This window comes from Gadus chalcogrammus, chromosome 8, assembly GCF_026213295.1.
Source record: "Gadus chalcogrammus isolate NIFS_2021 chromosome 8, NIFS_Gcha_1.0, whole genome shotgun sequence".
Taxonomy (NCBI): Eukaryota; Metazoa; Chordata; class Actinopteri; order Gadiformes; family Gadidae; genus Gadus; species Gadus chalcogrammus.
In genome coordinates this window covers 24,967,010-24,980,597 of record NC_079419.1, presented here as the reverse complement: position 1 = coordinate 24,980,597, position 13,588 = coordinate 24,967,010, and the positions used below count along the sequence as shown (strand labels likewise).

The 13,588-nt window shown below is 45.3% G+C and overlaps 3 protein-coding genes across 4 annotated transcripts in view; 1 reads left to right on the top strand and 2 right to left on the bottom strand.

Moving 5' to 3' along the window:
* Nucleotides 1-614: 614 nt before the first annotated feature.
* Nucleotides 615-7,350, bottom strand: cpdp (CPD photolyase). Its single transcript, XM_056597822.1, has 10 exons — nucleotides 7,240-7,350; nucleotides 6,563-6,899; nucleotides 4,473-4,621; nucleotides 3,932-4,114; nucleotides 3,390-3,548; nucleotides 2,739-2,937; nucleotides 2,117-2,269; nucleotides 1,596-1,717; nucleotides 1,284-1,443; nucleotides 615-1,189 (listed from the first exon to the last, which is right to left on the bottom strand). The coding sequence occupies exons 1-10, from the start codon at nucleotides 7,309-7,311 to the stop codon at nucleotides 1,041-1,043; spliced, it is 1,683 nt and encodes a 560-aa protein (XP_056453797.1). The 5' UTR covers nucleotides 7,312-7,350; the 3' UTR covers nucleotides 615-1,040.
* On the top strand, nucleotides 6,545-12,221 carry si:dkey-17o15.2 (UAP56-interacting factor). Its single transcript, XM_056597824.1, has 9 exons — nucleotides 6,545-7,503; nucleotides 7,701-7,820; nucleotides 7,940-8,103; nucleotides 8,389-8,579; nucleotides 8,690-8,762; nucleotides 9,625-9,680; nucleotides 9,777-9,851; nucleotides 10,027-10,150; nucleotides 10,346-12,221. The coding sequence occupies exons 1-9, from the start codon at nucleotides 7,443-7,445 to the stop codon at nucleotides 10,442-10,444; spliced, it is 963 nt and encodes a 320-aa protein (XP_056453799.1). The 5' UTR covers nucleotides 6,545-7,442; the 3' UTR covers nucleotides 10,445-12,221.
* Nucleotides 9,382-13,588, bottom strand: part of LOC130388354 (TSC22 domain family protein 2-like) — a 32,415-nt gene continuing 28,208 nt past the window's right edge. The window contains exon 4 of one of the 2 annotated variants that reach the window (XM_056597821.1): nucleotides 9,382-13,310. In XM_056597821.1, coding sequence (XP_056453796.1) covers nucleotides 12,888-13,310 — 423 coding nt within the window. In that variant the 3' untranslated portion in view covers nucleotides 9,382-12,887. The remainder of the gene's footprint in view (nucleotides 13,311-13,588) is intronic. The other variant, XM_056597819.1, reaches the window with a different exon arrangement.

The window sequence follows — 13,588 nt, the reverse complement described above, 5'->3', positions numbered from 1 at the left end:
CAGCGTGTGGTGCCAACAATCCCTTTCTCCTCCATCTCGCTGTTCATGTACTTCAGGAAGTCAAAGCAAAAGTTCCTTCCCCCACTTCCTTCAAAACCATGGCTGAGATATCCCCCACTACGAGTCTCGTTGTGGAAATACCAGAGACAACCCGACGTGTTATGCGCCATAACACCGACAGCAGAACGTGTGTACAACACTTACTACACACAAGTTAGTGTGTGTATTCACCCACACACCCCCACACGGCGCTCTCACGGGTGTAGCTCATTGTCTCATTGGAGGGCCAAATTCACTGGCCGGGAAAGTCAGAGAAAGGGGAGGTAACTTATGAAGCCATATGGGGCCATTTTCGAAATCTGAGCGTCTGAGCTTTCATTTTTCAAAAGCGGAGCAGGATACCTAGTGCTCGTTTTACACCCAACGCCATTTCTAGCTACTGGGGAACCTTAGGCAGGCTAGGGTACTCATGTTAATGTTAGAAAGTGAAATTTTCGTGCCATGCAACCTTTTACAGCTTATTGTAATAAAAGTACAAATATCAGTGCACTCCTTGTGAATATAACACAAGTTAAAAAACATGGACTCTACGATGTTTGATTAACCAGATATAGAACAAGAGCATTAATTGAATTAGTTGTTTCTGTATTTATTTATTGTCAGAAAATATATGTGGCAGTCAACAAGCACAACCACTTATGTAATTTCACGTTGAAAGAAACTGCTGTGAAAACTCAAACAAGATACAAAAACACATGTTTGTATCCAAATGCTTTGGACTTGCTCTCAAAGTAAAGAAACTAACAAAACATCAAATGTAAAGTAACATTGCAACAGGTACTGGGCTTCCATAACCGTCTTACATTTGATGAACAAGCAATAATACTTATGTACCAAATCCTACCGCCCTCAAAGCATTTATGAACATAATGGCTTCACTGGAATCTGGCTCACAAGAAAATATCGACATTAGTAGGTGGAAGCATGTGGGCATTGGGCGAGAGAAATCACATTGATGTCCATCAAAGTGATATCGATGCTCAAAGCTTCTTAGGACAGTACTTGGTCTCAAACTTGGCCACGTCAAACTTGCGGAGGCAGCCTTTGTAGTTCATGAAGCGGATCTTCCCGAAGACGGCCCTCTCTGCCCAGCCCTGGTCGTGGACGCCACAGATCGACCACATGCAGCCTGCAGGACCCACAGAACCACCGGAGGAAAACACTTGATTCAATGAAGGGAAGTAAATTAAAACACAATCAAGGCCAGCGTGGATCGAACGTACCGACAAATCCGTTGGGGTCTTGGCCGTCGAGGGAGTAACGGTCGTTGAGGTAGAGGGCGATGGACAGGGCTTGTTCCGGGGAAGAGGTCCACTCCAGAATCTTCTTGGCCCAGTACATCCGCAGAAACCCGTGCATCTTCCCCTCGCTTACCATCTGGTACTATTGAACAATTATCATATCCACAAAACATTCAGCATTGAAACATCCGCAAATGGGATTCAGAGCTTTAGAAGGATTTCAAATAAACAGTTCATCTTTTACAACCGCATGGTGTGAATGAGGGCTCAGAGCGTTGAGAGGACGGGTTCTACCTGGGCTCCGTTCCAGAGCTTGTCGTGAGTCTTGGCCTTCTCCAGGTCTGCTTGGGTGTAGAGGTACTCTCTTTTGTCTTTTGCGTGGTCTTTCAATGTCTTCTGTGCCCACTCATAGGCCCCTGAACTCAGCCAAAAGCATAAAGATTAACATATTAAATACATAGTTTTTACAGGGCGATCTGGTTTGGTAATATGCTAGATGTTCAGAGCTTCCAGATATTTAATTATCGACAAACGATAATTAGTAGTAAAAACAGGTGGAAAGCCTATGAGACATTTAGTAGACGGTTGGACAATTACAAAACCACTCTCTGGTACCTCTAGAATCCTTTTTGACTTGATTAGGTACTTTATGTTACGTTTGAAAACACTTTGTGTTCATAATAAAGAAACGCTACTATTATTGGTGTCATGATCACCAATAATACCTAGCACATGATAGCTTACCCCCCAGTGGAGTGGGCAGGGACAGGCTGGAACGGAGGGTTTGCCAACACTTTTACAGAACCCTCACTCACCCTTTATGTTGTCGTAGTTGTCGTTGTAAAAGCAGTAGTTGTCGGTCAGCTCCCTCCGCACGACCAGCTCCTCGATGAAGGGGGCGACGGACTCGCTGAAGGCCTTCCCACAGCGCTGCACCTGCAGAGCCGCGCGCTGGGCGGAGAGGTGGCCTGGGGGGGAGCACAGAGGGGGGAGGTGGAGAAATAGAAAGATAGACAAAGAAAGAAAGATGGAGGAGACAAATGAGTGCATATAGCAAAAATGACAGAATGGGGTGGTGAAGATATTAAAAAGGATAAAAAGAAAAAAGGGTACACGGAGAGAGGGGTGATGTATTATAACGAAGAGTTCAGGGTGAGAAGGTGAGGGAAGGAGATCAGAAGACGTAGGAGTACTACAGTCCAGTAACCTGGACTGTAGAGCGGACTCAATACAATGAGTCCGCTCTACCTTACATTCGGATTTAGCCTTTTTTATGAAAAGTGATATAATGACGCTTTTATCAAAAGTGGCTTACAGGTGAGGCTGGAAACAATCAAAGCACGCAATCAATATTGTAGCATGACAAAAATCTCTTAAAAATGAAATTATAAAGTTACAATCCTTATGATGGAATTAGTATATTTGAGGGCCACTGACCGAAGCGGATCCAGGGCGAGAGCTGGCTGAGAGCGGCCGAGTTGGGGTCGTTTCGGTGGTTGGCGAAGTGCTTCAGCCGCAGGTCGATGAAAGACTCCAGCATGGCGCTCCCAGCGGCGGAGCCGGGCAGGGCCCAGTCCACCTCCCCCACGGTCCTATCAAGCTGCAGGGAGCCCAGGGCCTCGCTCCAGTCCACCGGCTGAAGCCAGGGGCCGCGATGGGAAGGGCAACGTTAGAGAAGAGTGTTTCATTACTACTAAATCAGGCTGTTAATTAATTAAAATATCATATTACATTAAATATCTATTCACATGTAACCATCACACATGTAGCATAACACTTCAATGCATTGAGAATGCTGGCATTTCAAGACATATTGACCCTATTATTGGCCATTTCCTCTCTTAAAGGAGGTCAGATTTAGTAAAAAGATGGCATTTAGGACATTGTAACATTTACCCAGCTTAAAAACAGGGTAAATGTTACAAAAGTTAAATCTTAATGTAAGGTTTACATTACAAAGATCTCCTCTTCTCATTGATTTTCTTTGTCTGGATGAAAGTGTACTTCCATTCTCCCTTCTCTAAGCGGCATGGCACTTTGACAGTGAAAGCGCTAGTCTGGTCTTCGTATCATAGTAGTACTACCCACCTTGGCTGGCCTAGTTGCGGTGTAGCTGTGCTTTCTGACCACAGGGAATTCTGTCAGGAACTCTGGCAGGAGCTTGGTGATCTTGCCCCTGATTGTTCTTGCTGCGTATTCAAGCTTGATAGACGCAACCCAGCAGGGCACAATATTATGGGCATCGACCTGTGACACGCAAATACATTTTTTAGGGAATCATTCCATTTGGGATACATAATAAGAAACATGTGGACCTGAAAGAAAAGCCAACTGACTCACATACGCAGAGACTAAGTAGTAATGTCAAGGAGTAATGAAACCCAAGAACTTTGATGATCCATCTATTTGAGAAAACTACCTAGACAAGGTAGTTTGTATGTGCGTACCTTGCTTGGTTGGACAAAGATACAGCTATCGGCACTGCTAAACTTCAGAGTATAAAAAATTATTGTTGGCCATCTGACAGATTTCTGAGCACGTGAGTAGGTGAGTTTAACAAAAGTCTTCACAAATCAGCCAAATCCATAATATTAATGTTCTTAATAATGTCTTTGTGCGTGAGGAGGTACCTGTATGAGAGGGATGTCTTCTGGGAGACTCTTTCGGAGGCTCTCAAGTGCTTTGAGGGGGCTTCTGAGAGGGGAAAAGTCTGTGACCACCACCCCCAGGCCGTGGTCCGACACAAAGCCGGGCAGCACCTCGTCTGGGGCCCCGCGGAGCAGGTGGAACTGGATGTCGAGCTCTTTGCATTCCTGTGGAATAGAAGAGAGTGCAGTGTAAGGAACCGTCCCAACACTTTAATACACTAGCTAGGCTACCAATCAACCAATCAGGCTATCAAGTTGTGTTCACATGGAAACTAGAATGTAAACAATATGTTCCAACTACTTTCCGGACTCGCCTGTTATTTATTTTGAAGCTATGCTGTGATATCTTTAGTTTGAGAGATATGCTACTTTGCTTTGTTTATCAAATGAATGCTCAATTGAATTAAACAGTGTAGCCTCTACTGGTATATTTTTGCAGTAACATGATGCATGTGCAATGTACAAAGTATGTCAATATTATTCCTATTATTACAATGTTGATAAGGTGTATGAAGTCCAATACCTTTGCAACTTCTTCCAGACCTTTCAACATGAAATTATAGTGCCGGAGAGTGGACAGCTCAGATTTTGGAACAAGCAGACAAACACAGATGTGCAGGGGCAGCTTCTCTTCCACCGCAAGCTGCTGAGCGTGGATCAGGGCCCAGTTATCTGAAAGAAAGTCAAATAAAACACAGAAAGAAGAATACAAGTGTGAAATTACACATCCACCCTTTCCATTTTTTGTCATTTATTTGAGTTTAAGCTCGGGTGACCAGACAACCCGGTTTTACCGGGACAGTCCTGATTTTGAGATGCCTGTCCGAGTCCTGACAAAAGCCTGTCGTCGGTATGCTAAAATGTCCCAGTTTCCACCAACCATTATGAAATGTCTCCTTTTGTCCACGATTACATAGCCAATGTGGTCTTAATATAGCTAATTATCATTATCACCCTAACCCTAAAAAAAACATGTGATATTATTTCCCCATTAGCTTCATTGTGAGCAGTAGTCCTATAGGATAGTCATGATGATTTACCTCCATATTAGAATAGCACCCATAGGACAAATAGCAATGGTTGGTGGAATGCCATAAAGTAGGTCTTTATATGCAATGTAAGCTTGTTCTGACACTGCAAGTCAGGATGTAGGCATGAATCTGAACTATTTTTTTAGGTAGTAGCCATCCCCAAAATGCACCAGAATACAGGAAATCACACCTACCAAATCAATTGGGGTTTAGGGGAGGACCCCTAGACCCCCGTCCCTGACTGCGCCCCATCCACAAATGCAAACACCAGCCGCCACTGGTCCTACGTGTTGAAACTGACGCCCCGTGCCCACTACCTCCGTCAGTTGTCCGTTGCCCATTGACTTTGAATGGGGACGGTCGCGCAATGCATTGTGGATCCGTCCGTTGACTTGGAGCGTTCGCCACCGTCAAAAAGTTGAAAAATGTTCAACTTTTTCGGCAGCGACGGTTCCGTCATCCAATCAGATCGCGTATGCAAATTTAAGCACTGTGACGCGACTCGGGCTCTGACGATACTGGAAAGCGGGAAAGCGGGTCTTCTTGCCTCGCAACAAGCAGGAAGAAGCGGGAAGAACCCGGCGAAGCGATTTGATTGGCTGACGGTTGCCTCTGCAAAGACTACTCCCCCATCCGTCAGCCACGCCTTCCCACGTCCGTTGACTGACGGTGCAGTGGGCACGAGGCGTGAGCCTTACGCCCCGTGCCCACTACCTCCGTCAGTTGTCCGTTGCCCATTGACTTTGAATGGGGACGGTCGCGCAATGCATTGTGGATCCGTCCGTTGACTTGGAGCGTTCGCCACCGTCAAAAAGTTGAAAAATGTTCAACTTTTTCGGCAGCGACGGATCCGTCATCCAATCAGATCGCGTATGCAAATTTAAGCACTGTGACGCGACTCGGGCTCTGACGATACTGGAAAGCGGGAAAGCGGGTAATCTTGCCTCGCAACAAGCAGGAAGAAGCGGGAAGAACCCGGCGAACCGATTTGATTGGCTGACGGATGCATCTGCAAAGACTACCCCCCCATCCGTCAGCCACGCCTTCTGACGTCCGTTGACTGACGGTGCAGTGGGCACGAGGCGTTACGCCCCGTGCCCACTACCTCCGTCAGTTGTCCGTTGCCCATTGACTTTGAATGGGGACGGTCGCGCAATGCATTGTGGATCCGTCAGTTGACTTGGAGCGTTCGCCACCGTCAAAAAGTTGAAAAATGTTCAACTTTTTCGGCAGCGACGGATCCGTCATCCAATCAGATCGCGTATGCAAATTTAAGCACTGTGACGCGACTCGGGCTCTGACGATACTGGAAAGTGGGAAAGCGGGTAATCTTGCCTCGCAACAAGCAGGAAGAAGCGGGAAGAACCCGGCGAACCGATTTGATTGGCTGACGGATGCATCTGCAAAGACTACTCCCCCATCCGTCAGCCACGCCTTCTGACGTCCGTTGACTGACGGTGCAGTGGGCACGAGGCGTTATCTGCGACTGTGACCTCACATGCACGCGCACTACGGTCACGCGGAAAGTATCCCGGTTTTATTTTCAGGAAATCTGGTCACCCTAGTTTTAAGCGTGTCGTACCTTGAATCCTATGGTCCCTCGACATCCAATACAGAATACCTTCACAGCCTTGCTTAATTGACTGAGTGTCCGATATAAAACGGATGCGCTTTGGGTTGCATGATAGATCGGTCTCTCCTCTTTGTTTGGCCACTTCTTTCACCAGCCAGCCCTCCAGCCTCTCCCTCTTCTCCAATTTGAATGGAGCTGGCTTCTGCTTCTTAGCCGCTGGAGGTTTGGCAGAAGATGCAGCCTTTCGTTTGTTCGATGCCATGATGTGTTGTATGCTTAATATCTGGCTAGATGTTACCAGTAAGCAGCGAGTATTTGTCCCGTAGATGATGAGCTTGCACGTTTGCTTTGCAAAGGAGAGATAGGCATAGTTTAAGCAAATGATGACATAAACAAATGCCAGCAATTCAAATAACGCAAAAAAGTATACTGCTACAAGTAATTATCCCAAAAAAAAAACACAATACAAGTACTAAACGTGTAAGTAAGTCCGTGCCGACGCCGTAAGGTTCCTGTGAGTGAGGATGTTTGGAGGACCCAAGCAGACGGCCAAATAAATCAACACCGTAAAACGCGACACAACACTCCCCGGCACTCATCTCTGGAACATTGGTCGCTTGCATGCTCATGAAATCAAATGAAGACTAACTAGACCTCCAGAGCCTGCAGACATTAAAAACTCTTACCTGCTTTACACAACCGCTACCGCAGACACGTGAGGCTCTTTCGTAAGTGTTGTCGTTTATTCCAAACAGCATTACCCAGCATGCTCTGCGAGGAAGACGATGGTAGTCCTCTGTGTTGGTTGCTAGCATAGCACATAGCACACAGAGAAGACGACCGAGGTACAACCCAAACTACTTTTACATTTTGAACTCATCGTTTCAGTATGAGTCAAAGTGGGTTTGCGGCAGGACGGTCAGCCCCCGATAAGGTGGACATGTCATTAGGTAAGGCCTCCGGTACCGACTGGTTGGATTTACTAATAATATTAATTAATACTTTATCAATCCAAGTCCTACCAACGGTTACTCTCACTCGTCATTGATGAGATTATATGAACGCTTATCGTACTTTTATTGACAGTGCCAATGTTTTAATTTCGTTTGTTTTTTGGTGTTATGTACATTATTTGGTGTCATAACAGATGAAATTATTCGGCTGAATAGACAAGAGCAGCAGTCCAGTAGAAAGAAGCCCGTAAGGAAGGCTGGTCTGGTCCAGGGGAAACCCGGCTCTGTGAGGAACTCGGCACCAGTCCAACGAGGTGCACACAGAGCTAATAATTGACCCCGTTATTGCACATACAATATATTGTATACGTAGACGTGTTACTTGTCGTTGTCCTCATCAGCAACCAAAACCCTCCTTGTGTCAACGTTGCAGGAGGTGGTGTGTTACGAGGAGGTGTGTCGAAGTTAAGAAGAAAAATGATCCTTCCCCAAATGACTCGAAAACGGGGTCAGGGTGTTATCACTAGGCTGGCATCCAGGAGACCCACTTCATTACAAAGAGGGTTCAACCTGACCAATAGAACAACATACAAACAGGTACAACCCTTTAGACCAGGGTGTGTGTGTGTATGTGTGTGCTACTTTCAGCACTCTAATTTACATCAAGCGGGTCTTAGTGAATAACTAAGACTTCAATCTGACACTTGTGCTTGTCAGATTGAAGTTTCAGACCTCAGTGTTGAAAGTCACCCTTTACCTTCGCCTAAACAGAACTCCACGGCACCGATCCATGCACCCAAAATTAGTCCAATCTGAAATGTTATCATATCCATATGATTAATGTTCTTATTCCCAGTGTATTAATGATGTCCTTGTTTTCAGAGAACAGGCCAGCGGGCGGGACAGAGGTTTGGACGGGGGATGGGACAGAGGGCCGGGCCTGTTGTTCAGCGGCCTGAAGTCCAGTACCAGGGGCCCGGGCCCCAGACGGGGACGTACAGGGGGGGGCTGGCGGACCAGCAGGGGTGCCACATGTCAGCCGCTCCTGGCAGGAGACCCTTTCAGCTTCGGAGGTGGTTAGTCTTCCAAGACGCAGGATCGTCTAAAATACCTGCACACCAAATAATAGTGCAAATGTGCAAAGTTTAAGTTTGGCAGATGACTAATTGCTCTCCTCCAATAGACCCCTGCCTCCTGCCCATCAGGCCCAGAGAGACACTCGCCAGGCCACATTTCTATCCCATCGCGGACTGAAGGTATGGTGGCTTCCCCTCGCGCCACGGTGGCACCCAAGTGTTCAACTTATCTAGAGGCTCAGTGACGAGGGCTGCATTCCAAAGCCTGTACCAACGGCTTCCTTCCTGTGGCTGATCACTTAGCTTTTGCGTCAACCAGCTCAGGCCAGTGAGTGGTGGAACAGGACGGCGTCATTCAAGGCTAAATGCTCATTTGATGGATGTGAGGAAATGTCCAGAGCTCTTCCTGTTAGGATACTCTGATGTCAAAAGCTACTTCCGACTTCTCATCTATCTTCATTATAATTGGGACAGGGGTATCGAGGAAAACACCTCGAGAGGAAGGAAGTGGGTGAGAACATTTGCCTACTATTGGATACTGACAAGTGGTTTTTGGGGTGCTCCGTCATATGTGATTTGTAATGGAAATGTCCATAAGACATGTTGTGTTCACACTGAGACCCTTTATTCATTTTCTATAGTAACCGTTTGTACCGTGCTTATCGCCCTTGAGAAGAACTGAGACCGCCTCGGCTTAGTGGCGGCCTCCTTATCTGCAGCCGTGCCCTCAAGGTCCTTGCTTTAACACTGCAGTGGGCCCCCTGTTAGGGGCTCACTGCAGCGCTTCAAACTTTGTATGCTTGTCCATGCTTTTGCCTCTCTACGCAGAGACTCAGAACAACACGACAATAACTAAGGGGTCTCAGTGTAATGGTGTCTTGTGAACCACATGACTTATGGATATTTCCATTTCAGAATTCCAGTTCAGTAATCAAACACCTAACCCTTTTCTTCATCCAACACTAGGCTTAATTTGTTTGTGTTTATGTGTTTATCGATCCGTTGTGGTTATTGTTAAGTTAAGCCTCTTCTCTATCTGCAGGTCCACACCCAAGTACGGAGGCAGAGTCCTCACACCGCACCAGTAAGAACTCGTCAGTGAGTATTTATGGGGCTCTAAGGATGCATTGGTTATGCCTATTAATAAACACAGGCCTTCAGATTGTCAATGATCATAATCTATCAATCCACTAGGGGGCACAACTCTACCAAAAGCAACGGCCTCCTGACTGTATCAATTGACAACCCTACTGCCAGAACACAACCCGAGTAGGTTGGTTGTGTGTGTGTGTGTTATTATAAGTGACATCTTGCTGGTTGCTTGAAATACAATTTCTTTTGATTTAGAAGAAAATATTCACTGGGATGTAGGCAGATTTAGCCAACAAATAGAATATGTTGTTGTAGACCAATTGATCGGTTTAATCAATGTGTGTGACCCTAGGCCTCCGACGGCCTGGTCCCTGCACCCACAGCCCCCCCCACCAGCTGTTAAGATGGAGCCAGAGGAGAAGAAGACGCCTAAAGGAGTGCCTCTTCAGTTTGACATCAACACTGTCGCTAAACCAGTAAGAATAAAAATAATCTGTGCGCTACCAAGAGCTTCACTGTGGCTCCTCCCACTTTGGTTTCACTTGACAAACATCCAGTGAAACCTTTCAGGTTGCCTTTTAATTTTCAGAAATATGGTATTTTGCACATCTGTTGCTTTTAAATTTGAATTACGTATATCAGTCCATTTTGCTTGTTCCCCCCCCTTGCAGCAGACAGCGATGACTTTGAACGAGAGATTCCGCATCCTGAAGGATCAACGTACCACCACACAACACAATAAAGGCAGCAGATTTGTTTCTGTGAGTTAGTTTGCCTTGTCCTCACCCACTCACTAAACCCTGTTGGCCAGGGAGGTTAAAGCTGCAGTCAGGACTTGAGCCTAACTCACTGAAAATAGTGCGACGTGAAGCATGCTGCACTTTGGGGACACACTCCTGTGGAAAAGGCTCCTGGAGTATGAAGGCACAGAATACTCTGAAAGCCTCCCAGATAGGCATCATGGAAGAAAGTTTATTTTTAATGTACAATTCATATCCATATTTTGCCGTTTGACTTGGATTGTCAAGATGCTGTGCTGGGATGGAATTTTTTATCTTTTTGGTTAAGTTTTATTCTAGATTGTTGGAATACATTTTGAAATGTTTTGTATCTTTTGCTCAAATAAATGTCACTTTCATTTGTATTCCATTCTGTACTGAACATGTTGGTGTCGTTGCTCAAGCAGCCGGGAAAAGGCTTATAGATTTCTGAACCAGTGCCATCTTGTGATCAAAATGCCAACTGTGCCCTTTGGCACTATTGTGTTGGCATCTTGGATGTGTTTAGAGGCAAAAAGTAATATAATCTGGTGCAGAACTATACATGGAAAAAAGAGCCAATAAACAAGAACTGCAGTTTCGTATAAGGCTCAACACTTCTGGTCAATATTGCTTTTATTTAAATACGTTAAAATTTGCAATGTAACAAAACTATTGGCATGAAATTCAAACACCATTTAAATGAACATGGCTCACTTCATTTCTGACTAGTGTTTGGCAACATTAGTTCTACCTCTCAGCCAACTCAAGATGTACTTTTGCCCCGGTAGACATTGTTCACAGACTATCTTACAATAAGAGTGAATAAAAATGAGGTAAGAAAGTGGTTTGAAAGTTACAGATCATGCTGAACAACAAAATAAATTGTGGAGGAAGAAATAGAACAAAATAAAAAGTGCATTAAAAAAAAAGATACACAGCTTTGCATCTTTGGTTACAAAAGTAGGTTGAATGATTTCACAGCTTTACCCCCCACATACCATCAAAAAAATAAAACAGGCTATGTAAGTTGGGAAGAGGGGGTGTGGCAATACAAACATATTTATTAATTAAGTTTCTTTTGAAGAATTGATGTCAATGTTGTTTTTCTTCACCTTGCGAGAATATTAATACTAAAACATCCTTTACCAGTACATTCATTGTGAGTTAACATTTATTTATTGTAATTTGGCATTTCCAGAAGATTTTGAGTTAGTGTTGAACGCATTGTTAAGTGATTCATGGTTTAGGGCTACATTTTCAACTAATCGAATACAGTACCTCAAGAAAGTATGGCCAAATAATGTGAAATACTATTAAACAAATGGCAGAAGAAAGCAGGGATAAAAGGCTATGGTGACTGATATGGATGTAATGACATTGTTCTCAATCTGTGACAGCAGCCCTGTAATAAATAAAGCGGCAACAGTAGAATTTGAGCAGGAGACCAGGGTTGTAGATTGATGGAAACCTAGATAATGGCAGCGCTGGTGATCTGAAAATAGACTTTCCTACTTTCTCTCTTACTTTCTTATTTACAACATGAAAGAGCAAGGCTAAAAAATACATCCCTTCACACACTAGAATATCTAATTTAAAAAAATATCGCTCTCTTTGACAATCACACCTCATTCGTTCTTCATGGTGATCAGCGTCTCCACACAAGAGTCTCATAAGGTTGCCCCAAAAAGCAAACACGTCCCAAGTTCCAGCACAGTGGCAAATTTCCTTCGCTCTCCTCGTCTCTGTGTCTTTCTCTCGATGATTGCATGCCCACAGTATACAAACGTATACACACTCATACCTAACATTCACACTAGGGCTTTGACTTTTGCCCGAAAATCATATTCAAAGTTTGTTTGTTTATTAATATTCAAATATATTCAAATATTTATTAATAATATTTTGACCATTAAATGCCTTCAGTAAGACCTGGATTGGGCTTCGCGATGTTTGTTTACCGCGTTGCTATGGTTACCGGTCTTGCGTGTTCCAACGGTTTATTAGGTTTCTAATAAATCGCTGTCTATTCGATACTTAATTCACTGCCTCTTCCGTGGTCATTACAATATTATGAATAGACCGTCGGGTTTTCCGACGTCCCTCCCTCTTGGCCTGCCCATAAAAGGTTTGAATATTAAGGACTGCCTAATATTCGTTTACATTTTTTGATATTCAAATTATATTCGAATAACGAAGTTCGGAGTCAAAGCCCTAATTCACACAATTCATGCTGGACATGTTCCACTCCCTAACTCACTCTAGCCTCCTAACACAAACACACCAATGTCCACACACACACACACACACAAAACACACTGTACTTTGTGGTCAAGCTGGTGACAAGAAAGAAAGTTTTTGTACATTATTTTCTCTTTCCACAGATACTAGTTGTACTAAGTTGTAGCCCCCCCCCCTCTCCTGTGAAGCAAAAGGGGTAGGGGAGGATTGCACTTCAGGCGGAGGTGAATTTGGGTTGTGGCGGCTGACTGGGGTCTAGATGTGGCTGGGTCTGGGGGGACTGGTTCTGAGGAGGCTGGGTCTGAGGAGGCTGGGTCTGAGGAGGCTGGGTCTGAGGAGGCTGGGTCTGGGGGGACTGGGTCTGAGGTGCAGAATGGGGGTGCTGCAGCTGTGAATGTGACTGGGACTGGTGCTGGGCCTGAGCCTGGCCGAGGCCCGGCTGCTGCGGAGGCGTGCCACCTGCGCAGGAGGCTGGCGGAGTGGAGAGCTGGGACAGCTGGTCAGTGTTGGAGATCGACTTCAGGACGACGTTTTCCCGCTCCAGCACTGAGTTCCTCTCCAACAGCTCCTTGATCTGCTCCTTCAGCACCTCCACCTCCTCACGCACCGCATACATAAGGTGACTCTTTACCAAGTCCTGATGGAGATGGGGGGGAAATCTTTGTTAGGGTCAATAGCGCCATCAGAAGTGTTGCATATGACTACAGAGCTAGCCTACGACCAGAACGGTAGCCTACGACCAGAGCGCTAGCCTTTAACGAGAAAGGTACCTTACGACCAGAGCGCTAGCCTTTAAACTGAAAGGTATCCGACGACCAGAGTGCTAGCCTATGACCAGAGCGCCAGCATGAAACTGGTGCTCTTACATACGACCAGAGTGCTAGCATGCGACCAGAGTGCTAGCATACGTCCAGA

Excerpts from the sequence above, each read along its gene's own strand:
- cpdp (XM_056597822.1), bottom strand. The coding sequence starts at position 7,311 with ATGCTGTTTGGAATAAACGACAACACTTACGAAAGAGCCTCACGTGTC. Across the intron at positions 6,900-7,239 it reads GTAGCGGTTGTGTAAAGCAG|CAAACGTGCAAGCTCATCAT; the intron begins GTAAGAGTTTTT and ends TCCTTTGCAAAG. Across the intron at positions 4,622-6,562 it reads GAGGGACCATAGGATTCAAG|ATAACTGGGCCCTGATCCAC; the intron begins GTACGACACGCT and ends ACTTTCTTTCAG.
- si:dkey-17o15.2 (XM_056597824.1), top strand. The coding sequence starts at position 7,443 with ATGAGTCAAAGTGGGTTTGCGGCAGGACGGTCAGCCCCCGATAAGGTG. Across the intron at positions 7,504-7,700 it reads TAAGGTGGACATGTCATTAG|ATGAAATTATTCGGCTGAAT; the intron begins GTAAGGCCTCCG and ends GTGTCATAACAG. Across the intron at positions 7,821-7,939 it reads CTCGGCACCAGTCCAACGAG|GAGGTGGTGTGTTACGAGGA; the intron begins GTGCACACAGAG and ends TCAACGTTGCAG.